The 27,354-nt window shown below is 52.6% G+C and overlaps 1 protein-coding gene across 1 annotated transcript in view; it reads left to right on the top strand.

Annotated features, from left to right (window-relative positions):
- ADAM12 (ADAM metallopeptidase domain 12) overlaps positions 1-27,354 on the top strand; it is a 257,254-nt gene that overhangs the window by 124,862 nt on the left and 105,038 nt on the right. The window contains exon 4 of the mRNA XM_036265907.1: positions 17,861-17,939. Coding sequence (XP_036121800.1) covers positions 17,861-17,939 — 79 coding nt within the window. The remainder of the gene's footprint in view (positions 1-17,860; positions 17,940-27,354) is intronic.

Genomic DNA, 27,354 nt, shown 5'->3' with positions numbered 1-27,354 from the left:
CGGACCCCGCCCTCGGGTGCAGCGCAGTCAGGCATGGGGCAACTCTTGATTCTATTAGTTTACTTCACTCGTTACATTGTATTTATTTATTTTTTGTTTGTTTGCACATTTGTATCTAGCTTCTTCCAGGCTTCCTTCCCACATTCTTAAACCACAGTGTTGTTTACTTTTGCCTTTTAAATAATCAGATGGAAAAAAGCAAAACTATCCCTTTGAGAGCCTCTAATCTTCAGTAGGAAACACTGAAACAGAGTCTGGAGTCAGGCAATCCAGCATCTGCCATTGACTAGCTGGGTGGTCTCAGTTGTCTCTTCTGTAAAATGGGCAGAGTCATGGGACCTTATGAATCTTTGTAGATATCAAATGAAAGTGTGCTTAGCACTTTTCATGGCACACAGTAGGAGCCCAGTAATGGCGGTCACTGTCGTTCTGTAGCAATTATTAGAGTGATCCATACCTCCCTGGCATCAAATCTATCTTCTGACCCTTTACTCTTTCTTTTCTTTTTCTTGCATTGACAATTTTATGCTATCTTCTATTTTTCCTCCGAGGCAGAGTAATTCTACATTGTTCTTAGTGTTTCTTGAAGGCTCATAAATGTTCCCATAACCCTTCCCCACAGTACAGCCATAAATGAGTGGCAAGTGCATTGGGCCAAAGTGCCCCTCCTCCTCCTCTCTCTCTGCTTTGGCACATTCCTGCTTAAAAATATGACGCTTCCACAGACTCGCTGAGCTCTGCACAAATGGGATGGCTCTTATTGAAATGCGGGGAGCCCTCTTCTGAAAGATTAGGAGCCAGGACCACAGATTGCCGTCTCTGCCTCCCTCTGGGGTTTTGGTAAACCCTTCGAGGGGTCCACGGTCCATTGACATTGTGCTGAAGAACCGCCTTACGTTTAACCACGTGAATCTCCACACTTAAGGAGACAGAGGGAGACTGTGTGAAAAGCCCTTTTGAATTAAGTTTTTATTCCAGTGTATTTCCTGTAAGGTCATTATTTTTAGGCTAAAAGAAGATTATCATATTTTGGTTACATTATTACTTTTCATACAATTGAAACAAATAATCCAGCATGTATTTAATTCAGCTATTTACTTAGTCAGAACACAAGCTCACATGGGCCCTAGATTAGTGATGCGGAGTTCTCCAAATTGCACCGTCTTGCCGTTTCTGGTTTTGTATTCTCTCTACCCTTTGCACGCCTTAAATTTCCTCTAGGGTCGTTATTTAAAATGACAGTAAACTCCCCTTCCTATCAGATCTAAACGAAGCCCCCAGGAGGCCTCGCGGTAATTAGTTCCATGCTGACGGAGCGCGGAGCCAGAATTTTGAATCATGGCTCCGGGCAGAGAGCAGTCGGCCCTTCTCACCTGCGTTCTGACCCTTTCCGTCGCGGGGGGGGGGGGGCACGAAGGCCTCGAATGCATAGGAATTGTTGAGGCGCTTGCAGCCGGAGGCCCCGAGAATATCTTTCCGTCCCTCGGAATGGTCCCGCAGGCGTTCTGTGCACGCGATGACATCACCCGGCTAACTCACTGCGAGGTCTGTGTTATTTCATGTGCTGCCCGGTTCCCTGACCCCGGCCGAGGACCGTGGCGAACCGACTCCCTGGGAGAGGCTCTGTGTGGCGGACGGGGTGGGGGTGAGGACAGGTTTCTTTATGCCGAGCTCGCACACGGAGTGTGCATTCCCACCACCCTGCTTGGCAGAGAGGGCTTCCAGGGCCCGTAGTGCCGAAAGAAGGTACTAGAATATCCCTGCCACCTTTGGGAGCGGAAAGCCCCCTGGGCTCCCTTGCATGATGCCGTGGCCCCCTAAAACTCCAGAACGGGCAAGGGGTCTTTCCTCTCCCTGAGCATGTGCAGGGCCCCGAGTCCCGCACGGCATACCCCCCCCAGCCCCGCCTCTTCCCCGCGGCCCCCGACTCCACGGCCGCGTCCCGGGAGCCGCACACTCCGCGGGCGAAAGAACTGGCCGTGCTCCAGGAGTCCCCGTGCCGTTCCGCGGTGGTTTTTGATGAGAGAAGAAGAATCCGGGGCATTCGGAGGCAGCCTCCAAAGCAAATCGTGTCCACAGCAGAAGGAAAATAGACGCTGTGCTCCTGGCATCGCGCACCGACCACTTCAGAAACATGTGTTTAAAATAAAAACCCGACGAAATCTCCTCTCGGTGTGCCAATGGTTGGCCTGTTTCGGTTTTTATTTTTCTGAGTAATTGTTATCGTTACGACGGAATAATAACACTATCGTTAGCACTGCCCCGCCCGGGCAGGCCGACGGAGGAGAGCCCAGCCATGGGACCTGGTGGCCTCCGTGGGGACTGGTCACCGGAAGGTGTTCTTTGTGGAGATGCTGCCTCCTGTGGGTGCCGCTCTGTTGTCTTTGGCTGTGGTTTCCCCATGAAGCCATGTCCTGGTCTGCATGGCTGTGTTTCTGACCATGCTTGCAGGACTCTGGCTCTGGGGGTGGTCTGCCCCCCCCGGCCCCCACACTTAAGCAGAAACACCCTGCTTGCCTGGGGAGGCCCCTCATTTCTGTGGCTCTCAGCCACGCCAGCCACAAAGTGCAGCGAGGACAGGTTTGTTTTGCCCAGAGGGAAGGCTGTCCCATATGAAGCATGCGTCGCCCGTCGCCCACCAGCCGTCTCCTGCTCCCTCTCGTCCCTCAGTGGCTGATTTGGCCTCCCCTTCCCTGCCACCTTCTCCCACCTCGAAGGGAAGAGAGAGGCAGTTTCTGCTGCGTACCTTCTACTCTCTGCTCTGGCGACATTAGGACAGTAGCAAAAGGCCTGACCCAGAGCAAAAGAGAAGTTAGAGCTGCTGGAACCTTTGGCTCATCACAGGCGGGCTGACTAGTTTGGAGAAACTGCTCACGAGGCCCCTGCGTGGACGGTGGGCCAGAATGTTGTCGCTCAGGCCCATGGCTGAGGTGCCACCGGGGAGGTGCAGGACATCTCTTCCTCCAAAGTGCGGTGTCCTCCTCCCCGTGTTCCTGGAGCGGCTGTGGGTGGCCTTCAGGCAGGTGGCTGCCTGGAGCGAAGCGTGGAAGGAACGAACACCGCGCGGCAGCACCCAGTCCGCTTGGCTCTCCGTCCTTCCATGTCGTGAGTGTCCTGTGAGCAGACACTGGAGACCTCGCAGGGCCTTGCTCCCGTGCAAACCCTCCCGGATCAGCACCATCGGTGGAACTACGGCAGGACGTCAGGCAACACCTCGGCCAGGTGATCGAAGTCACCATCCTCAGCGGGGGTCAGATGGACACCACGCACCCGCGTGGGACACCTGCAGAGGACACGACGTCGGCTAGGGCGTGTCCGGGTCGAGAATGAGGGGCCTCAGTGAGTCACGGGAAGCAGCAGGCGCGCCCGCGGTGAGGATGTGATTAGAGGAGGAGGCTGTGTCCAGCGAACTGTCAGCCTCGTACAAGAAAAACGCCTCGGAGATGCTTCCCACTCGCGGAGGCTAAGGGTCCTGAGGGCAGGGTCAAAGGCAGAAGGAGGAGGGTTTATCTAGAAAAATCAGATGGTGGAGGGTGGTTGCACAACCCCGTGACTAGAGGGAAAACCGTGGGCTCGTGCATTTTCTTTTCTTTTTTGTTCAACGTATTGGGGTGACGGGTTAATAGGGTCACATAGCGGGGGCGCATTTTAAATAGGTGAATCCTATGGTGTGTGAGTTATTTTTCCAAGTCGTTAATGAAACAAAGAGGTGAGGGGACCTGACTCCAGACGGGATTGTGTCCTGGGGGCAGTGAATGTTGCACAGAGCACCCCACGTTCGCTGTCAAGGTCAGACGCCAACGGAAGAGCAGAGATGAGCAGCATCCACAGGACATGGACTGGCGAGTGATAACTGACCGTGACTCGTTGGAGGACACCCCTGTTCGTAGGAAACACACCATGAAGTATTTAGGGGTGAAGGGCCTTGATATGTGTTACTTATGTCGAGTTTAGAAAAAATAAACTGTTTTTGTGGAGAAGTCAGGACAGAGAAAGGGAGAGAGCGCAAAGAAGGGCACAAATAGAATAAAATGTAACAAGGGACGGATGCTCTGTAGCTAAATGCGCATGCCTGGGCCCCAGGCTCCCAGATGCGAGTCCCTGGCCCGAGGTGGCCCACACCCCTCGTGGGTTCTGAGGCTGAGGTCCAAGACTGGAGGCAGAACACCCCTGCTGCCTGGGCCCGGCCTGAGCTCGCACTTCCTAGGTGCGTCCCAGAGACTGAATCCACAGCGTGATTTCCCACAGTTTGTTGCTCCGTTGACCTAGAAGCTGAAACCTTTACCTGAATCCTCCCACGTCCCGGTGGTTCTCAAAGAGGTGACTCTGCCTCCCAGGGGAGACCTGCCAATGTCTAGAGACAGTTTTGGTTGTCACCACGAGACTTTCACGGGTATCTAGAGGCCTGGATGCCACGAGCATCCTACATCACACGGGACAGTCCCCCAGAGACTGCCGGTGCCAATGTCAATAGTGCCGAGGATGGGAGACCTGCTCGGACACCCATCACCAAGAGTAGGTACCTTCTAAGATGCCATTGCCTCTTGTTCCCTCTGCCCCCCCCCACCCGAGTCATCATGTCACCTCACCCCCCCACACACACATGTCAATATGCAGTTCTTAAATAAGATGTACATTTTTAATGTGACTGCCTTCCATCGTCCCACCCAGGAAAATCAAGAATGGCTCTCCAGGATGGGTCCATGGCCAGTGTCCTGGGCCACACAATGCTCAGCCCCCTGGAGAGTTGTTTGACTTTGGAAATGTCCACTCGGGGGCAACATAAAGAGCATTGGCTTGGCGTTCTACCGTCTTCTCGTCGGACCAGCCCCAGCCTTCCGCCTCCGGGAAGTGCTGATTAATTCAATAAGCTCGTAGGCGATTTTAGGGTTTTTTTTTTTTCATGAAACTGTTAGGATAGATTACTGAGGCGGATCATGGTAAATTACATTTTTTAATCATTAAGTTGTACCTTCCTCCTCCTCAACATATTTTGCTATTTTTCCCCTCGAGACACATGGAAAGATTTCAGCTTTTAATGAAGAACTCCTTTCTGGAGCGTGTTCCCCGCGTGTGGGTTTAGTAGCGCGCATGACGTAATCCCAGTTCCCAGCTTTCCGTGCAAGACCGTCGTGTGGAAACGAAGCCGTCAGCCCATCTGAGTTCTGGTCGCGGGGCTCTGTGTAGGGAATGTTCCCTAGGTCCCCCTTTTTCAAAAAGAAAAGGAAAGAAACCACGGTATTGTCATCCGAGACAGCGATCCGCCGCTGGGGAGCCAGAGGTATTGGACACGCTTGTCTCTTTTCTGGCCAGCGCGTGTCCAGAGGAGTGAAGTCATGTTCCGGCCGGTGCGGGGAGCAGGCACCCACCGCTCCTGTGCCCCGGGACAGCTCGCAGACTGGGCGGCGGAGCACACGGAGCAGGGGAGTGCTGGCTCCTGGCGTGGTGCTCAGAGGTCACCCCTGAACTGCGCCCCCACACACCCCGCCGCGAGAGGCAGGCGTCGGGCGCCCAGAGAGCCCACGAGCTTGGCAGATGTCTCGAATGTAGCGGATTAGCACCTCCCTCCGTTACGAACCAGCCCAGCCCCCTGCCACGGTTTTCACCAGTGTTACAGTTTGAGACCATGATGCTTTCTAAAGACCTGTTTGTCCTGACCCAGGGTCAGATTAAAGAAAACAGCAAGGTCGTTCACATTGCCCTGTTCTAAGAATGGTGAAAGTAATATGAAATGTCCCCCACCGTCCTTCTGACTAAACGTCTCGAGTGCTCGAAGAAAATTCGCCATTAGAATTACCCGGACTCTTTGTAAGCTGGAACGCAGGGTGGTGAGAGATGAAGGCACCGTGGGGTGTCCGCTTGCCCTTGGAGAGCCCACGAGGGGTCACGACAGCTCAAGGCCCAGCCGTGGGCACATTGATCCGAACAGCCCTTGTCCTGCAGAGAAGTCTGTCCGTGGCTGTGGACACAGTGGCTGCTTGTAGTTCTAAATGCAAAACCCTTCCAGATACAGAAACAAACAAACAAACTAACAAACAAGCAAACACCTGTGCTGGCCGATCAGGTAGAAAGTAAATAATCAACTAAGCATTTAGAGAACAGTTACCCGGAAACGGAAATATCCACCTTGGATGCACAAGGACTTCGTGCTCTGGCTTCTGAGAAAAGAAAGAAGAAAACAGCAGAGTTGTTCCTGTGAAGAGCGCAGCCACTGGGGTTCCCCTGAGGGTTACAGTTTCCCTGTCCGGTTTCATATTCGACAGCCCGCATTGTCCCCAAGAGTAATTCTGTTTCTTCGCGTCTCTCTCAGGCAGAGGGTGGTCCCGCTTAGTGCTTAGAGCCTGTGGCTTTGGGCATTTCTGTGACTCAGTCCCAGGGATCTGCGCCGGCAGAGGTGGCGCCGGCCGGGGACAGGGTGGGCTCTCGCCCACTAGGCTCTGCACAGGGCCTGGGCACAGCAGGTGGGCCGTTCCTGAAAACGGAGAAAGATGCCCATATCAAAACGCGGGCACATCACCGGGTAGCATCCGCAGGAGGGTCTGAAGAGCTCAGGGGCTGATTTAGAAAACTCAAGGAAGCCAGGGTCTTTTTCCCACCCGAGGCCACTACGGCCCCTGTCTCTTGGCCGAGACGCTAGGGACATTGCAGAGTAGCGCTGCCGCTGCCTTGGGACAGGCAGGAGGGAACAGCCTCGAGCTCACACATTCTGTGAGCTGGGTTCAGTGGAGGGCAGTTTCTGAGAGAGCCCAGCTGGCCAGCCTGCAAGTCTGCCTGGGAGCTGGCGGGCCGGCTGGCTTCCCCAGGGCCAAGAATGCCCCCTCTCTGGCCTCAGACCAATTAATAAAAGTTTGTGTCGAGTGGCATGGGTGAGGGACGGCTGAGCTGCGTCCAGCGCTCTGTGACACGGCTTACGGGTCAGCAGGCCGCAGCCTTGCCGGACTCCGGCATCCGGCCCGGGCAGGGCCGGTCACTGACGCCGCAGCCTCGACCGGCCGCTGGCGGGAGGAAGACAAGCCGGCCTGAGCCATGGTCGTGTTCGGGCTCAAAACTGTGTCCAAAAACTAAAACTGAGAAATGCTCTTAAGGGATCTGTTTCTTAAGTACATTGTTGGTCCACCGTGTGAACGAGAGACCAGACCTGTTCGCCGCGGTGGAACCCGTACCGTCTTGTGTGCGCTTTGTCGTCGGCGTTGGCTTTCGGGGTAGGAAGACACTCCTCGTCCCCTGAAACAGCCGCAGACCAGCAATGGCCCCGAGGTGGCTGGAGGGCCTGGATGTATTTTTCTCCTGCTCGAAGGCTACATTCCTTCAAAACTCCTCACTGAGCGCCAGCTGGGTTCCAGGCCTCGTCGAAGGGCTGAAGGTACAGGGGGCTCACAGGCAAGGCCCTGCCCGCGTGGGGGTGCCCACCTCCAGTCACAGAGCAAACGAGCAGTAAGAGGTGACGAGAGCACAGGGACAGGGCAGGCTCCCGCAGGAGGACAGCCAGAGGTTGAAAGGGGCGGGCAGGAAGGCAGCCCCAGAAAGGTCAGGTCAGGGTTACTGCGGGTTGGCCAGGCAGAGGAGGGAAGAATGTTCCAGACTGTGATAAGAAGGATGCGGGCCCTGTGGCTGAGGGGGGCCTGCAGAGAGGGAGGGGGGCATGGAATTTGAATTTTGCTCCAGGTTCTATAAGAAGCAGTGCAGGATCTAAGTTGGAGGGTAACATGATCTGACTTGTTTAAGAAACTGGACACTCTAGCCTCGGTGTGACAAAGACCGGAACAGGACAAGAGGGAAAGCAGGAGACTGATGTGGAGCCTACCCCAGAAGGTCAGGGCAGGGAAAAGGCAGCTTGGACCCAAGGTGGGGGTGAGACAGGTGGACGCTGACAGGTTTATTCAGAATAAGAATTGTTTCCATTTATTGAGCTCATAATCTGGGCTCGCATGTTTACAACATGTAACATAGGTTATCTTACCCGGCCAGTGTGGCTCAGTGGTTGAGCATCGACCCATGCACACCAAGAAGTCGCTGGTTCGATTCCCAGTCCGGGCACATGCCAGGTTGTGGGTCCGATCCCCAGTGGGGGGCGTGCAGGAGGCGGCCCATTGATGTTCTCTCTCATCAATGTTTCTACCTCTCTCCCCCTCTCCCTTCCTCTCTTTCTAAAATCAATAAAGAAAAAAAAAATTTTAATGAACAACGTAGGTTATCTTCCCAAGACCCCTGTGAGGTATGTACATTATCCCCATATTAGATGAGGAAACTCCATACAAGGTCAAATTTGATGCCCGAGGTCACAAAAGCAGCAAGTGGTGGAATCTGATTGATCTCGTCCATGGTTGGCTACATGGCTGCCAGAGACGTATTTGGAGGGTAGATTTGTCATCTTGTCTGAAACTATATCGACCCAGGCGATCTTCAGATATTGACTGGCCGCCTTTGGGAGCCAGGGACTGGCCAAGGGACAGAGCCTCAACACGGGCTAAAACCCCGTTCCAGCCCTTGTATCGCTGAGCCCAGGGGACAGGCCCTTCCCTCGTCTTTAATTCCTGGTGCACTACATTCAGTTATCCAATCGGGTAAAAGCACTTCTTAAAATAACCAACCAAGCCCTGGCCGGTTTGGTTCAGTGGTTAGAGCATCAGCCTGCGGTCCCGAGAGACCCGGGTTCGGTTTCCGCTAAGGGCACATACCTCGGGTGCAGTTTGTCCCCGGCCCTGGTTGGTCGTGTGGGTGGAAGCCACTCGATGTGTCCCTTTCACATCGATGTTTCTCTCTCTCTCTCTTTCTCTCTCTATCTCTCTCCTTCTCTCTCTCCTTCCCACTCTACCTGAACAAAAAAATGGAAAAAATGTCCTTGGGTGAGGATAAAAAAAAAATAAAGAAAAATAATCAACCAAGAATTTCGTAGGACCGGAGGGGACAGAGGAATGTTCTTCCACTTCTGAGTGACAACCAAAGGTGGGGTGTAAGGGAATATTGGCATCTAACAGCCTCTGTCCTTCGTCACTTGGTAGCTCTGTGACCTTGGACGAGTTTCTTAACCCCTCTGATCCTGTTTCTACATCCACAAAACGTAAAATGGTCCTATACCAACCTCACCGTGTTCTGTAAAGACTTAAACAGCCACTATTGTGATGTGTCCTGTGGCATCACAAACCGGGGGCTCAGGGAGCAGCAGCCCTAAGGACCGTTCGCAGGGTGGCGAGGGTGGGCAGGCAGGTGAGCCAGGTGGACTTCCCCCCCGGTGTCCAGTGGACTGCTTCATTGTCAGGCCATGTCTGGTGCCGCATCCATACACCCTTACGTGTGGGACGGTGTCACCTGTCAACACCGACGCACAAAACCACCAGACACGCTAACTGCTTATTCTCCAGTCTTGAGCTGAGCAGACCCCGATGCAAACCGTCCTAACTGCTCTTTTTTTTTTGTTTTGAACCCTGGTAACAAATAGGAAATGGACAGACTAATCGATTTCAAGGTCAAGTATCAGCATATATAAGTCGGTGTCCGTTTAAAGGGGGATGAGTAGGGGAGGCGAATGTACGTGTCAAGGAGAAGTCCCAAGCGCAGCAGTAAGAGCATGCACCCTGAAGCCGGATTCTCTGCACAGTGCCCGCTGTGTGACCCTAGACAAGTCACTCCACCTCTCTGAGCCTAGGTTCCTCCTCTCAAAACAGGCACCTCCCGACTGGGGTGGTTGTAAAAGTTAAATAAATCGTGGCTGTCACGTCAGGGCGAGCTGTCAGGATGAGCTCAAACCAGCGAGTGTGGACCACCGGTGTGGCCGCTTCGCTGGACAGCGGGAGGAGGGACCTTCCGAAGCTGAGCAGAAGTGGTGTTGTCGCCTGTTGGCAGAGCGTGTGAAGTGTGCGGCAAGCTGGGCGATCCGCCCTGTTCCTGTGAGCCTGCCCAGGAGAAGTGGCCGGGGCCTCACCTTTGGAAATGATCACTGATTGGGTTCTCAGCACTTCCTCTGTCTTACAACCCTATCTTTCTACAACGTGTTCTCATGAAGTTAGATACATCTCATGCTGTGAAGACAGCCATATTACATCAGTAACAGCCCAGAACAGAAATAAGCCCACTTTCAAAAGACTTTCGAACTACAGATGATCGTTCAATAGAAAGGACGGTAAGCCCTCGATGTGTGGGACCCGATTTAACAGACTTCAGATTTAACGGACCAAGTCCCCGGTCCATATGTCATATGTGCAAATGAGCACCCTGTCAATTGTAAAATGCTTTTAACCAAGATTTGCTTATAATTAAATTAACAGGTTTTTTTTTGTTATTCATTTGCGGTTACTTTTAACCAAGTTTAGCGAACAGGCCCTATGTTGGGAAAAGCAGAGTACTAATTTCACCGACATAAGTAAACATTACACATCTACAACTATAGTCTGTATATTTGAACCCAAGAGTCACTGCTCAGAAACAGTGTTCAGGGAATGGTCAGCACGTGGTCACCTCGCATCGCGAGAGGTGACTGGTTCTGCTGTCCCGAGGCGGGACTCTGCGCACTTTTAACACGTGCCTTCGATGTGCCCACGCGCACCCAGCCACGCCCAGCCGTGTGTGCTTGTTCACTCGGGGGACTGGGGAACACACACATTTACTAGACCTAGTCAGTATAAATGTACCATTACTGTGATGCACATAGAAGACCTCTGTGAAATGAAACCTTTCATTCATACTAAATTTTAATTACACAAACGTGTCTACATAAGTAAAAACCGGTATGCTAACTAATTGGTTGACTTTTTAACATATGTGTTCGGAAAACCTACTTGATGATACAGCGGACTTTCGGTGCTAACGGACACCCCTCGCCCGCATCGGTCGGCTCCTCAAGGTTTCGCTGTAGCCCAGAGCGTTCGGCCTGCAGTGACCGGTGGACCCACAGAGTCAGCCCCTCATTTTCCACCTGCTCTTCTGTGTCAGCTGGAAAAGGCAATTGGCAAATCAGTCCTACTGTCCTGAAACAGACTGCTCCGGAGACGGCGACTGTAATCTGTGAATGGATGGGTCATCTGAATAGCCCCAAACGAAAGCAGTACCATGCTTCTGTGCAAAAGCTACGTGATTTGATCCAAAATTCTGGTATTTGAGACTTCAAATGGAAGCTGTATACTGAGAAATTATTTGTCAGGGAACTTAATTGTCCCTACAGTTCCCAAATGCTGTATCAGCAATTTTATTTATTACAGTTTGTGAAACTAAATGAGAAAGAGCTGGGAAATTGGAACTTTTTTTTTTTTATTATTCCAGGAAAAAAAACAAAACAAGTTGTTTTGATCACTTTGAGAATTTCAGAGAATGGAGAATAACAAGAGAAAATCGAGTATGAATGTTCCATTGTTCTTACAGAAGTGCCGTTCTAAATAGGATCCCAAAATGCTGAAATTATAACCAAAAATAATTTGAACTTTGTAGCTAAATCGAATGGCGCGCTAGGAGAAACAGCATAAGCCCCATTTTGTATTGTGGGAAAAATAATTTCAGAAAGAGATGGAAGATGATTTGCTACTGCTTATTTTCAGACTTTCTGAAACCAAGGACTGACATTTCTTCCCGGCAAGGCAGTGTTGACCAGTAGTCAGGATGAGGCTGACTTCGGAGCCACATAGAGCCAAGTTCAGTCTCTACCGGCTCGGCTGTGTGGCTTTGGACAAGTTGCTAAACCTCTCTGAGTAGTTCCGTCTTCCTTGTCATGCTGATGATAACCACAGGGTGTGTGCCGAGACAAATTAAGAAAAAACACCTGAGAAGCAGGTGTCCCAGGGCCTGAAACACTGATCGAACAGTAGCAGGAGGCGGAGGGAGACAACAGTGAGGGGGCAGACAACGAGACAGGGATGCCGACCTTAGTGGTGCTTGGCGTCCACCCTAATCAAGAACCCAGAGCATGAGTTATTTACCAGAATGACTTTTCCCACGAGGAAAGCGAAAAGCATAAACATTTGCAAAGATCAAGTTCTGACAGAAGTTCAAGCAAAGCTGAGGTGTAGACAGCACCCGGTCTCTATTCTTGCTCTTATTGTCCGTTTCCTCCTCTTATTTCGTACCTCAACCTGCTGTGTCTGCAGAGAATTGTCCGGGTGACTGAACTCTCCGTAAAATAGTCCAGGAGAGCCGATGGGGTCAGCATCCGAGCCCCGCGCGTCGCCAGTCTAGAGCTCGCTGGACATGCAGCGAGATCACTCAGGATAGGAAGCATCCAGTCTGGGTCCACAGTGATTTCCCTCCGATCTTGTCTCTGCATTTATTTAGCTCTGGTGGAGGGAATAGGTCGTTTTAATAACTGATATTTATTTTAGGGACTAGGCACATCTCATCATGATTTTTAATTATGGTTTTTATTGTATGCTATATTTTGTGGAAGCTCCGGGCAATGTATTCCTTATATGAACATATTCATAGCTGTGCTTCCAAATTCTCATAAGAGAACATCATTACCCAAATTTATATTTGAATGACTTGGTAATTTGCGGGGTAATAACTTGTGGTGAAGCAAATCTTTGGCAGAACACTGGGTGGGCTCCTTGGAATACCAAACGGGTTTACTGGGGAGATCTCCGAAGCCTAGCTTTAATTGCAAAGAGTGCCCGCTGGTATAATTGACAAACAAGAACAGTCTCTTGATGACTTCGCATGAATAGGCTGCGCAGCATAATTAAACCCTCAAGCCATATGGAGAGTCTTCAAGGAAATACTGGGACGGAGTTGACGTGTCATCCGTGAGCTTTTTCATTCTCTAAGTAATTGGTGCCGATCCCCTCTCCCGCTTCCGTCGTTGACGTGGCTCTGACAGTGAAGACAAGGTGGCAGGCTTGGTCTTGACGAGCTGGCAGCATTTCAAAGCCTTAAAGTAACAGCAGAGTGAATGTGACGGTCGGTGCGCCGCAGCCCCTGCGCGCTCGGTGACAGTGACTCTGAACCACGTCGCTCTTCTTTTGAATTGATCCAGCTTGAGCACATCCTGTCCGAACCGGGTTGCGATTCTGCCATACGGACCTGTGTGGGTCATCCGTGGGGCACTCGGCACTGGGCACGCTCGCCGTCACACTAGGGTGGCGGAGGCCGTTTCTGCCCTTAGCTCAGCCCCATGTGGAGAAGACGAGTCAACAAGAAATGAGGTGGAGGAGAGAGGCCTTGTAGCCGAACCGGGTAGAAACCAGGAGAGACGTTCGCTCAGTCCAGGGGGGAGGGGCGTAGAGAAAATGCTTCCCGAGGTACCAGTGCGTGGGTGCTTCTTCCTCCTCTCCTGTGCTCTGGAGAATAAACTCTGTCCTATTGTTTAGATCTGTCTCACTCAGACCATAACTAAATTACATCATGGTAAAGTTAGAGAAGAATGATTTCAATATTGATCTATAAAAAGCAATTTTGGGGTAATTTTTAAAATTTCAATACTCAAATCATTTAAGGAGCGTTATAAGGGATAACATTATCTATATAGTAATGTTGTTGTTTTTTTAATCCTCACCTGAGGATATTTTTTCATTGCTTTTCAGATAGAATGGGAAGGAGGGAGGGAGAGAGAGAAGCATCAATGTGAGAGAGACACATCGATTGGTTGCCTCCCACATGACCCCGACCAGGGCCGGGGATAGAACTGCAAACCAAGGTATGTGCCTTGGCTGGAATCAAACCCGACTCTTTGGTCTGCCAGCCAACACTCTAACTGCTGAGCCCAACTGGCAAGAGCAGTAATTTTTTTTGTTAATTTTTTTAAAAAAATGTTTTTCTCTATTGATTTCAGAGAGAGAGGAAGGGAGAGGGAGAGAGATAGAAACATCGATGAGGCAGAACATCAATGGGCCGCCTCCTGCATGCCCCCCACTGAGGATCAGGCTCACAACCTGGGCATGTGCCTTGACCAGGAATCGAACCGGCGGCCTCTTTTGAATTGATCCAGCTTGAGCACATCCTGTCCGAACTGGGTTGCGATTCTCAACCACTGAGCCGCATCAGCCAGGCACGAGCAGTAATGTTTTCATGTAAATTCTAAGTGATCATCTCCAGCCATATATTGGTTGCCCAAATATACCCAAAGACTTTGATGTCAAAAAATACAGTGTGGCCACTGTTGGCCAGAAGGGACGACCTTCCCCTTGTCCTCTCACAGAGGACGTGTGTGCTGTCTGAGGGGCCCCGTCCCCGCCTCCAGGCCTCCCCCGAAATCTGACTCACGAAGTCCCCTGCTTCCTGGGTGGACGTTTCCAAACAAGGGCCTCAGCCATCTCACACTCGACGCGGCCAAGTCCACCCGTCGTCTGTGCCTCCTTCATGAGTTACCGTCTCAGTTGACAACGAAGGTTCCTAGTTCTGTCTCCTCTCCTGAATTTCCCATCCTGAAGTCCCCTGTCCCAGAACGCCCCTGTGTTTGGACTCTCCCCTCGGCCTCTTAACCACCTTCCTGTTGCCTGTTTGTCTCTTCCCCCTCAAAGTCTTACCTGCATTGTTGCCAGAGTGGCCTTTAGCGCCATAGTTTCACCTGCTCATGCCCCTGCCATGTCCAGTGGCTCCCTATTGCGTGGGTTAAAGTCAGTGACACTTGGCGGCCTATAGGATTGGTCCCCAGCCTGCCTATCCGAGCAACATGTCTCCCTACCTCAAACTCTACACCCCAGCAACTTGGGGCTCCGCATAGTTTCACGGCATCTACGCCCATCCCCCTTTAACATATCATACCCATACATTCTATGCCTTTGAGGGGGGAGTCCCCTCTACTTAGAATGTTCTCGTCCTCATTCTTTCTTTCGCCTCACTAACCCAATCAACCTGCCTCCTTCTTCCCCATCCTGCGCGACGGGCACCGCTTCCCCAGGCTGGCTTCTGGGTTCGAAGCCTCCTTGAATTCCCAGGGCTTTGGGTGCATCTCCATCACGGAGATCTGGTCACTCTGTGGTTCTGTCCTTCGCAGATGTTGCGGTCTCGCGGCGTTTTATCCCCACTACCCAGCAGACTAAATACTGGTTAAATGAGAACGTATGAAGGTGTCCCTTGTAACAGCAAAACAAATGAAAAACAGCAAAACGAACTCCCAGCACTTTATGTTCCGATACCGAGAGGAACAGAAGTCCGTGTTAGATCGGCTGATGTAATAAACAGAGAGAAAGCACGTTCTCGGGAAATTGCACGTTCACCTTCTGCTCCCATTTGCTGACATAAAGAACCCATCTCCCTGAGTTTTCTCCTTGGGAACTCTAAAGGCCGCAGGTCCCTTGCTGTCACATTTCCCCAATGACCACTGTCCACCTGCCTCTCTCATTTTATCAAGGGACCTTTGACTTCCAGTCTATTTCAAATTAGGCACACATCTGAGAAAGCCTTGAGCGAGCACCTTCACAGTTTCATCCACGGCTCCTTAGCGAGTCACAAGGATATGAAACCTGTTATTTATGACAGCAGAGGGTAGCCCAAGACAAAAAGAGAATGTGCCTGCAGTGTTCTCAAATTCAGTCATTCATCCATCCATCCATCCATCCTCCATCTATTCATCTATCCTTTCATCCATCCATCCATCCATCCATCCTTCACCCTCCATCCTTCCATCCATCCATCCTCCATCTATTCATCTATCCATCCATCCATCCATCCTCCGTCCATCATCTGTTCATCTATCCTTTCATCCATCCATCCATCCTCCATCCATCCATCCATCATCCATCCATCCATCCATCCATCCATCCATCTATCCTCCATCCTCCATCCACTATCTATTCATCCATCCATCCATCCATCCATCCTCCATCCATCCATCCATCCTCCATCCACCATCTATCCTTTCATCCATCTATCCTTCCATTCATCTCTCCATCCATCCATCCATCCATCCATCCATCCATCCTTCCTTCCCTCCATCCATCCATTCATCCATCCATCCATCCTCCATCCACCATCTATTTATCTGTCCTTTCATTCATCCATCCTCCATCCATCCATCCATCCATCCATCCTTCATCCATCCATCCATCCATTCTTCCACCCATCATTCCTTATCCATTCGTCCATCCATCTATCCATTTATCCCCTTATCCATCCATCATCCATCCACCCAGCAGGGAGGTTCTCGTCCTCCAGTAGGACCTGTGTCCTGAGCAACCCTGTGAAGAAAGACCTGTTCCCCAGAAGCCCTGGCTTAAGGAATACAGGAGGGAAGGTTTGTGAGGAGTTAACTTGGGTCCCGTGTTCACCTCTGGACTGGGAGTGAGCAACCCCAGCAGAACTAAGTGGTGTGAAGCCTATTCTCTGAACACGGCCAGGCGGACGGTGTCAGCACTGCGCACACACCTCCTGCAGAGTCAGGAGTTACAGCAACTCACAACTCCTTGCCCAGACACATGTAATCCGGGCTCTGTGGGGCCTTTTCTGTCTCGCACCAGTCTGGCTCCTCAGATTCCAGACCCTCAGGGGTCCTGGCCTTGCCATCCTCTGCTTGGAATTCCCTTTTCCTCCACCCATCCCGTGCTCGGTGGACCCCTCTCCATCTGCTAGCTCCCTCTGTAAAGCCTTCGCCTTCCACGACACTCCGCCTACTGTGTGTCTGTTCACCCAGTCAGACTCTGTTCCTGCTGCGTGACGCCCCAGCAGGCTGCGGTGTCCTTATTGATCTTTGTATCGCGGCAGCTGATACAGCTCCTAGCACGTGGTAGGTGCACAGGAAACACTTGGTGCAGTTATGTTGAAAAGGACCCAAAAATAGTGTAATTCACAAAAGAAGTTGCAAAATCGCTTAAAACCAGAATAAACCCGTGCTTTGCTATTAGCAATGAAGATGTGATTGATTGTGTGTACTGGTAGTTAAGATAAATAGGGTTCTTCTCCTCTTCCAATTTATCTTAGAAATTCAATATTTCAGTGTGTCCAAAATCATTTTCCTCACCCACAGCACTGCTTATAACATTGCCATGTTGTCCTGAACTCTTCTTGGACATTTTAATAATGACGGCTGGTTGCTTACCTTAGAGAACCAGCAGGGACAAGATTGCAGATCCAAACTTATTGTCCCAACAGGTGGTTTAGCCACTGATTCTAGATAGCAGAGCCCAGGGACTTCCAGGCGGGGGATTTGTCCAGCTCAGAAATCTGCATGTACTATTCATTGAAGACTGCGTGTATATGCATGTTCCCATGTGCATATTCATGTGCATGCCTGTGTGTGCATGAGCCAGGGCACATCTGTGTGTGCATGCACACATGTGTGTCTGTGTGTGCATGAACCAGGGCACACCTGTGTGTGCATATACACGCGTGTGTCTGTGTGTGCATATGCCATGGTGGGCCTTTGTGTACATGAGCCAGGGCATGCCTGTGTGTACATGTACACATGTGTGTCTGTGTGTGCATATGCCATGGCATGCCTGTGTGTGCATGAGCCAGGGCACGTCTGTGTGTGCATGTACACGTGTGTGTCTGTGGGTGCATATGCCATGGCACATCTGTGTGTGCATGAGCCAGGGCACGTCTGTGTGTGCATGTACACGTGTGCATTTGTGTGTGCATATGCCATGGCATGCCTGTGTGTGCATGAGCCAGGGCACGTCTCTGTGTGCATGTACACGTGCATGCCTGAGTGCACATGGGTCAGGGCACGCCGGTGCCTGAGTGTGTGGTGGAGGAATGAGGCGGGACGAGGGAGGGAGGGCTCCATGTGTACTGTGGGGGTGGTCCCCTGCATACACGTCTGACTCCTCGTGGATGATCTGCACATGTGGAGGGCCTTGGGAGCCCTAGTAAAATTGGATCCTCTGTAAAGGAAGCAGGGGGTGGGAGGGTCAGCCCCTGGCTGCCCCGCGGCCTAGACATTCTCAAGCAACTTATCAGTGTGATTCTATGCTCAGTGTTTCACGGTTTTTCTCCCCCACAGAGGTCTCATTGCTAGCGGTTTCACGGAAACCCATTATCTGCAGGACGGCACCAGTGTGTCCCTCACTCGAAATTACACGGTAAGTCCTGCGTGTTGGGCCCACCATGATCCTGTGCCATTAAATCTGAGCTTAGCCTCTGGAGCTGTCTTCTCCTGAGCAAACCCACATGCCCAGCCCCGTCACTAAGGCCCCAGGAAGTGCTGGGCATCACCGGTGTCCAGGCATCCCATCGTTCCTCCAGGGAAACCGGCCTTGCCAGGGATGTGCTGAGACCGTCCTTGAAGATGGGGCTTCATTGTAGCCTGACCTTGAAGTCACCTTCCAAGGACTGTGGGGTCCTCATTTGGGCATATCCCTTTTAGGAGCCCTAGCCAAGGTTAGAGACGGCTCAGACAGCAGTCATCCCTGGCTGAACTTGACTGTGTTAAACTTGGAAGAACCTTAAAGAACTCAAAGGAACACTAACTCTGATTAATCTCTTACAAATGTATCCAGCAGATCGATATGATTATCATGGTTGTTACAGTAACCGGACATTTATATCACCTCTTAGCTTCTCTGTCATGTGAAGTTTTATATGTAACTTGCATAAGATGTTCATTTTCTTTGTTCCTTTTTAAAAAATGCTTACTGGGCACCCCACGGGGCCTCGCGTGTGACTCTGGGGGTTCAGGTAGAGGGTGTTGCCCTCTGAGGGCTAGGAGAGTTACTCGTCTTAAGGAGCTCTGGGTGTTTGTTCTGGAAGAATCAGCTCAGAGGGAGCCCTTGCGTGACAGTGGGGTGACATAGCCATCGCTGTCTGCAGCGAACCCCCTTCAACACTGTCTGCCCATGTTTCTTTATCACCTGTGTGGATGGGACACTTACAGACTGCCACCTCCGGCTCCCAGCGACATGAGGACCGAGCCTAAGAACGCAGAGCAGCCCTGGGTGAGACAGAGCTCAGTTCTGGTCATTGCTGGCCACGCCTGAGAGTCAGGAGGCAGAAACACAGGGGCGCGTGGACTCGAGCAGCAGGTTGGTGAGTTGGGGTCACGGGACCCCAAAGGGCTACACAGGGCCCAGAGAGAAGCTGGTGCTCCGGGTCTGGGACGAGAGAAGTGGGTGTCTATGACTGAGGATCCCACAGAAGGTGGCCCCCGGAGGTTTCCATCCTCGGTGGAAAGGGGGTCAGAAAAACTCCGTCTAGAGAAGGGGGAGAAGGGGCAGGCCAGAAGGTTGTCGCCAGGTTCCCTGGGCTGAAAAAAAATCTCGTAGCAAATAGAGAAACCGAAACCCCAGCTCGCTTCACACGCGTGTTTGGCGTGGAGCGGGCCGGCGCTCAGGCTTCTGACACCTGCGTGGGAATGCAGTTCCTGTCGATGGACTGACCCCAACGCTGCTCTCCAATCAGCAGCCCTGGGCCCCACGGGCGCAAGCTGAAGCCAAAATCGTTCGGTAGGGGTGCTTCTATCACTTTACATAAGGTACCCATTCGAGGACGAAGAAGAAGAGGAAGGAAAAACAGAAGGACAAGAAGAAAAATGTTAATGATGAGCCCAAAATCGAAATTATAACCCACACAATGAAAAAAGCCACCGTACGCAGCCGTTGGTGCATGAGACAAGACAGTACCACGAGGAATGGAAAAGTCAGAGCAAACAATCGGTGTTTTAAAGAGAACAGAATAGGCCGAATAGAAATTCCAGAGTGAAAATACAGGGGAATGGGAAGAAGAATGTTCGAACACAGTGTGATGAGGACGTTCCTGAACGAGGAATGACCAGCGTCCCAAGCAGGCAGACTGGCGACCAGCCACCTCGGGACGGCTCAGCATGAACCTGCGGAGCCGGGGGAATCTTAAAGCCACGTGAGAGAAAAGGCCTGGTCTGTACAAAACGACAACTGCACTGTCAGCAGATGTCACCACTAACGATGGAGTTAAGGCTTCAGAGGGCTGAGGCCAACCTCACTTCTATACTCAGTTAACTTGCTTCTCAAAAATGAGCGGGAATTGCATTTTCAGGCAAAAACAAGAGAATCGCCTACTCTGAGTCTAACACACATCTACGGAGAAAAACTCCCCAAAACTCTCTCAGTCGGAGGGACGTTGAACGCAAGACAGGAGAGTGGGGTGTGGGAGGCGATAATAATTAAAATATTTAGATGGGAAAACATCTGAATAAGCTGTTTAAAACACTGTTTACAACAATGATGACTCAATTTGGATGCTTTACAACAAGATGAGCAAGTCGATTTAAAACAGTTTAAGAATTTGTTTTCCACTAGAAAAGCAAAGAGATGCTGATTAACTTTAGATTTTAATAAATATGCATCTTACGAATTTAAGAATATCCAAAAGAGAATAGAAAAATAAAACATAGAAGTCCAAATAATGGAAGGGTGAATAAAAACAGCCTATCAAATCGAATGCATGTCAAGCAAGAGGAAAAGAATCCAAAAAGAAGCAGAATAAATATAAAACAAACATAGTAAGATAAAAATGACTCATCACATCGGTTTCATTATACGTAAATGGGTTAAATCTGTCTGTTAAAGGAAAAACAAAGTATCTGTTTAGAACTTAAAATAAAATCTGGCTACTTCATTTCTGCAAGATTCACACTCGAAATGCAAAACAGTTCCATCCCCAGTCGGGGGGCATGCGGAAGGCAGCCAGTGGATGATCTGTCTCACGTTGATGTTCTCTCTTCCTCCCTCCCTCTCTCCCCCCTCTTTCCTTTCCCTCTCGCTCAAATCAATAAACATATCCTGGGGTGAGCCTTTTAGGAAAGGGATCTCCGATGACAGATGGTGCAAGGATCGGCGGGATACTGGTCAGTAGAAGGCAAAAACGTTTGTCCGGGGCCCCTCGTAGTTGGTGAATGTCAGGCCCACAGAGGTGGACTTTGCAGGGATGAAACCGGCCAGATTCAAGAGGCAGAAGAGACCAGGTGTGGTGACGTTGACGAGGGGACTGTCACCGGCGGCATTTGCCCTTCAGCTCCGGCTGTCAGCGGGGCCGTTTCTTGCTGGCTCGGTCGAGGAGCAGCCCCTGGCTGGGGAAGGCAGAGCTGACCGTCAGTACAGGGCTGTCCCTGCCGGGTTGGAGTGGGACATGTAGTCAGGGTGTTCAGGGGGCAGCCGGAGGGGCGACTCTGGAGGGGAGGCCACGTTCTGAGGACCGAGCTCAGACACAAGCCATAGCTGAGGCCATGACTTCACACGTGACTGTTGTTGGTTTTTTCTTTCTTCCTCCTAAGATGACCCCATTTAAAACAGGCTTTTAGAGTTGGCACAGCTCTGTCCTCACCGTGTAAACTGTTGTTCCAAAGAGAAACAGAAAACAGAGGTCCTAGAAGTACTGTGACGATAGGCCGAGTCCTCCAAATGTCCGGTCCGTGCGGAGGGGGTGGCCTAAGACAGACATCCGGGGTGTGTGAGGTGCACTGCAAGGTACTTGCATGGTCACGTTTTCAGTCTCCCTTACACATGGTCCCTTTCTTGGCATTTCGGGTCCTTTTTCTCACTCGGGGCGGAACAGGACTAGATGAACAACGGCCGCCGCTCACAGGTCGCGTTCGGACTTGGGCTGTGAGGGCTGAGCCAGCCCGGACGAGGGCCCCAGCCCTAAGCGCGGCTGTCCAGTGGTGGGGACTGTTCTCTGTTTTCCGTGGCTGCTGGGTGCAGGGGAAGGCGATCACCTTTCCTTCCTCCTCATTTCTCCACGGGGTGACCGTGTAGGACAGATGGCCTCTCTTTCCTCTACTTGTTCTCTGCGTCCCCCCATGGAGGGGGCTTTTCCCGGAGAGGGTGGAGGAGGAGCCCCTGACAACCCTGGTCCCTCCCTCTAGTAGGGGAGGAGGAGAGGCCAGGAGGCCCACCCTCCTGTCCTCCCTCGCCAGTGGTGGGTGAGACTTGCCCAGCCCCCCACGGAGGTGCTAAGTGACAGCCATCTGCAGCCCCCCTCCCCACCCCAGGATGAATCCCAAGGCTTAGCTAGCAATGGGGTGGGTGGAAGGAAGTTGGAGATTTCAGGAAGCAACACTTCTGCCCAGGTCTAAGTTGCCTCCTCCAACAGAATATACCAGAAGCCCCTTTGCTGGAGGTAATGAAGCTGATACTGAATTTTGACCTTCACCTGCCTTTGACTATCTTCACTGGGTGGAGCGGGCACCCCAACCTCTGGGACGCTAAGCACATATTGCTTCTCGGTTAGAAAACGCTGACTTTCCTTGTAATTCAGCTGCCACCTTCTCCCGTGTCTCGGTGTCCTTCCGAGAGGTCAGCCGCGTTAGGTAAGGGGGAGGAGGGAGCAATCTGCTCCCTAAAGGAAACCCCAGCCCCCCGCAGCCGGGCCCCCCAGCTGACTGCCCCGCTGGGGAGTCCAGGGCCGCCCACTGTCTTTCATGGCGAGGACACGAGCGCGGCTTGGGGGTTTGTTTTTATTGAATCAGGCTGGAAAACAGGGAGAAATGTGCTGACTCATCACCTTGTTCCCTCAAGTCAGCACACAATGGATTTTCCTAAATGTACATGATAGATAAAATAGAAACCCCTTTTTGGCTATAGTTTTGTTTTGTTTTTTTTTAATCTCTCCATGATCAGTGTGAGGTGGTTGACAAGCAGCAGAGTGGTGGCTGATTTTAATTTGGGGATTGGTCACGTGTCTTGTCTTTCTCTATGTCCCAACAGGATGGAATATTTGTGGCTTATCCTCTGCTGGCCACACCTAAGGGAAGATGATGTTTTATATTGTCACTTGGAATAAGGCCTGTGGGAGACAGGACACATCATTTATGCTGTTTACATCCCCAAAGATAATCCTGGCCAAGGCCAGAGTCATCCTCCAGAAAGTCTTCTGAATGCGTCCGCCCCTTGTACATGTTAACGGAGCACCTTCCGGGAGCCGGGCACTGTGACGCCTGAAAACACAGTGGGGTTACAGCCAGGGGGCCCCCCGGGGCTGGAGGGAGGAGACTGACATTTTCCCCAGAATCACACACTTAATTAAAATCTATGCTACGTGCACTGAAGAAAAGGCCAGGGGACCTAATCTGGTCTAAGGGACCATGGAAGGCTTCATGGGGGAGGGGACTGTGGACCAAGACTGGGGGCCAAGGGGGCATGAACGGGAGGGGAGGGCGGCCCAGGCAAGGCCAAGGTTACTCAGCGGAGAGGAAGCGTTTCCAAGCAGGGCCGCACGTGCAGGGCTGGGAGGCTTGGCAGTCAGTTTGGTTGTCATGGAGGGACACCGGGAAGCCATTGAAGGTCCCAGCCAAGGGGACATCCTGAACAGGCCTGGGCTTTGGAAAGACGCTCTGGCCGCGGCTGGAAGGTCACGAGAGGGCGCAGGAGCAGGAATTCAGCCAGAGCAGGTGATGGGTTCGAGGGGGAGAGCCGCAGCCCCGGTGGGCCGGGAGCAGGGACAGGAGGAGGACTGTCCGACCTGTGCACGTGGGAGCTACCGGAAGCTTCCGTCTGTTGTGTGAGCTGCTCCTCATTGGGAAAAATTGGGAAAACGAAGAACAGTTATGAAAACATTGGCTATGACCGATGCCCAGAGGGGACCGGTCAGTGTTCACTGAGGTTGGTCTGGAATCCAGTATCTTGGTCAAAAGTACTGTTTGGGTGACTTCCTCCCATTTCCATGATGACGGTTTCCTGTCTGAAGGAGCTGGGTCTTCTCCGGAGGGCTTGGCCTAAACACGAAGGGGCCAGTGGGTATTAGGGAGTCAACCGCGTGCATCCCAGCTAGAGAAGGTCTGAAAAGTATGCAAAGATGATTCTGGAGGTGGGAGGGAGTCGGAGATCAGTCACTGCCGTGAGTGTGCCAGGTGGGGGCAGACCCACTGCCGTGGTCTTTAATGATAAGACGGACTTAATTCCTGTGACACCACTGTCCTCACACATCTGCTCCACCGACCTCTCTCCCAGGCTGCGCCGTACTCCCAGATGGAGGCCCTGCACACATGCGCTGGTTCCCATAGCAACAGCGGTCTCCCCCTTCCCACTGACACTCTGCTGCAGCTCAGCCCCTCTGCCTCTCCTGGCCCCCCGCTGTGTTCTTCCGCCTCCCGTCTCACCTAGATTAATCCAGCCCCTCTGCCGCCGAATGAGCCCTAGAACATCGTTCTATGTGTGCCCTTCCCATTGGTCTTCCCACCGCAGCAGTAGCTTCTCTAGGGCCCCCCCAGTCAAGTCCAGGCTGCTTGGCCCAGGATTCCCATTGCCCAGCGGTGCATCCCCTGGTTTCCGTGCGGGTGAGCGTCCATCCACCCGTCCGTGCGCTCACTCGACAACAGCTGGTGCTGAGCGCCGACGGGCCAGCCAACATGAGGAAGCACCGCCCGTATGCAGGCCCCTGGACACAGTGTTTGTCATGCATCTTGACGTCCTATCCTCACAATAAATCAACGCTGGCTATTTTCAGACCCCAGTGAGGACTGGGTTAAGTAAGTAGATCCAGACCACAGCCAGTGAGGATTCAGGCCCGCACGGCCCAACTCGGGAACCTGAGCTCCTAACCCCTGTGAAACACGCGCTTGGGTTCACTAGGAGCAAAACGGCCAAGTCCGTTGCATGTTCCTGCTGCGGTGTCTGTGGCAATGGGGTTGGTCTGTAACACGAGCGAGGTGGACCAGGGCGCGGACTGGTGTTCCTGTGCAAGAAGACACACCAGCAGATCTTCTGGGGGAGAGGATGCCCTGCTGAGCCCTGGCAGGTGGGGTGGGGACAGGCGGAGCAGCCCTCAGGATCGCGCTGGGCAAGTCGCCCCAAAGCCAGCGGGACTGAGTAAGGGTGCTTCGTGGCCACGTGCAGGACACAGGAGGACAGGGCCGTGTACTCAGGGAGCATGCAGTCGGACTGCAGGTGACACGGCATGCCTGTGGCCAGCATGCTCTGGGAGCTAAACAACGCAGGAGCCAAACCCGTGGAAGCGGGAATGAGTTCCCAGGGGAGCTCCGGGTTCGGTGACTGTCCTGCTCTGAGCTGTCGGGGAGGCGAAGGCTCTGAGAAGGCCCTTCTGTGTGCAGGCACACGAGGAGGGGAGGCTCAGGTTCAAATCCGCCGTGAGAGTGAAGGTGAAGCAGACAGACGGGACCCAGTGCGTGGCCAGCTGCAGCCACCGCTCTGAGGACCAAGCCACGGCTGTGCTCCACGTCCCTGGGCACGGGTTCTTCTGACGTCCCGTGTACAGCACGACACAGAAAAGGGTCGGCGAGCTGTGCTGGGAGCTGGGCTCCTACGACGTGTGTGCTCCATGAAATAGCGAGTGGCCCTCGCTCAGAAGCCTGGCTCCTGCCCAGCTTCTGCTCATGTTCTGGGGCCTGCACAGAGCCCTCACGACGTCCATGCCCACTTGGAGCTGAGTGGCAGGAGCCAGCGAGGGAGGGGGAAGTCACGCTCCTCTCTGCGTGGTCAGTCTCACGCTCGGGCTCAGTCATTCATTCTACAGAAGTACGCGGGCTGAGCCCTGCAGAATCACGGGTTTAAAGCTCACAGGTTCATATTCTGGGTCTGAGGCAGCGCCTTACAATTCACAGGTTGCTTCCTCGCGTAATGTTTATTTGATCCCTAAAGCCCGGGTAAAACGTTCCATCCAGTTTGCAGATTGGAAACTGAGGCTCTGGGTCTCAGACCCCAGGACTTTCTGCTCAGGACCGACCACTGTGCAGACACAGTGTCCCAGCCCGGTGGCCGGGAGGTCCCGCAGAACACGGGCACACTGCCCCAGGCCCGCGCTCCCTCGTGCAGAATCCCAGCAGCGCCAAGCCGTGTGCTGGCCCCGGAGCTTGGTCCTCTCATGTCTTTCACTGGGCATGGTTCTGGGTAGAGCAGAGCAGCCCTGGGGGCCTGGGTGTGGCGACTGTTCTTCAGACCCTGTCCTGTCCACTCTCAGGGCTAGCATGATGTAGCCGGTCACAGAAAGGCATGGCTGCACAGTCACTCTTGCCGTGAATGCACTGTTCCATGTCCTAGTCTCAAGCAAACACGTGCTGTGTGGGCACCTGATGTTCCGTACAAAGGACAAAAACTGGGCCACAGCCGTGCTGAAATGTAGGTCAGCTGGCATGCACACATGCACACACACACACAGGCACATGAACACACTTGCTTCCACACAGACACATGCACACATATGCACACACACTCACACGTGCTCACGCAATGCTTCCACACATGTGTACCCATACACACACATGCACATGTGTACTCACATGCTTGTGCATGGATACATGCACACACGTGCTCAGACACACACACGTACACGCTCACCCTCGTACTCCTATCTGCAGACCTTTCTGAATTTGTAAACGGGGTCCCCGTCCTAGGAGTCCCTGAGCGACGCTGTCCTTGAGGACACATTCTGCCAAGTCTGGGTTCTCAGACAGCTTTTCTCTTCAAAGACTCATATGGCCACATGTTCAAAGTAGCAAGATATGGAGGGAGCCGTCTGGCCTGCGGCCCACAGGCCTAGACACTGGACGCCACCCGGCCGCTGGCCAACTCTGTGGCTTAGTCACCAAACCAGCCAGGCCTCAGTTTCCACGTCTGCTCAGGGACTGGGCAGCTGGAGGGGGCAGGGTGGCTTCAGCCGGCCTGCAGCTTCCTTCCCGCCAGAACGGTGTGTGATTCAAAGCATAAATCCAGCCTGTTGGCACCCCCCGCACGGTCGGGGGGACGCCGCAGAGTTCCCAGGGGTAAAGCATGAGGGTAATGTCGCTCAGCACAGGCCTGACAGGCTCCGTCTGCTTCCTGTCCTTTGTGATCACCAGGTCAGACGCTCCTGTTAGCAGTCCTGCGTGGAAGGTTCCTGCCTCTGGTCCTGAGCGTGGGGTAACAGCGTGATTTCCCTCCCGTTGGCGCAGACCGCAGGGCGACTGTCCCCAAGCTCAAGCGTCCTCACTCCATCTCCCTCTCGACCCCCCGTTCTGTTTGACGGATAGTATTAAACAGAAGGAGAATTTATTTTACTGGAGTGGGGACATGCATTAGGTTAAGTGATACATACATAAAATACATGGTTAGAGGTTTTGTAAAGGGAAAGATGTAATTTTGTGGCTGTGCGTGTTTGGGGCTATTTCTGGGTTATGTTTTGTTGGGAGAAATAGAATGCACCGGATCAGCAGAACTGGGGACGACGTCGGTGCCAGCCCGAGGTCTCGATGCAGACAGGACAGTCGGCTCTCTCAAGGCAGCGGGAAGGGACGCAGCTTGGGAGAGCGTGCAAGGGTCCTTGGCGTGGTCATCAACCTGTGGGTCAGGATGGATGCCTGCTGTGTCTCTCACAGGTGTGGCTTCAAGAGGCCAATGTTGAGGGAGGCCTGGCAGGTCCCTGCCTCTTAGCATCAGTCCGTGGGAGGCACCTGACCTTCAGGTGTGGGGATGCCCCTTGGCCTGCTGCCAATGTGGTGACACTACCTGGCATTGTGCCCCTGCCTCCGCCACCACCAGAGGGCGCCATACCCCCAGAGGGAGGAGGAGGAGGGTTCACCTTCACTCCCCACCG

This window comes from Molossus molossus, unplaced genomic scaffold, assembly GCF_014108415.1.
Source record: "Molossus molossus isolate mMolMol1 unplaced genomic scaffold, mMolMol1.p scaffold_m16_p_17, whole genome shotgun sequence".
Lineage (NCBI taxonomy): Eukaryota > Metazoa > Chordata > Mammalia > Chiroptera > Molossidae > Molossus > Molossus molossus.
This window is presented reverse-complemented; position numbering and strand designations above follow the sequence as displayed.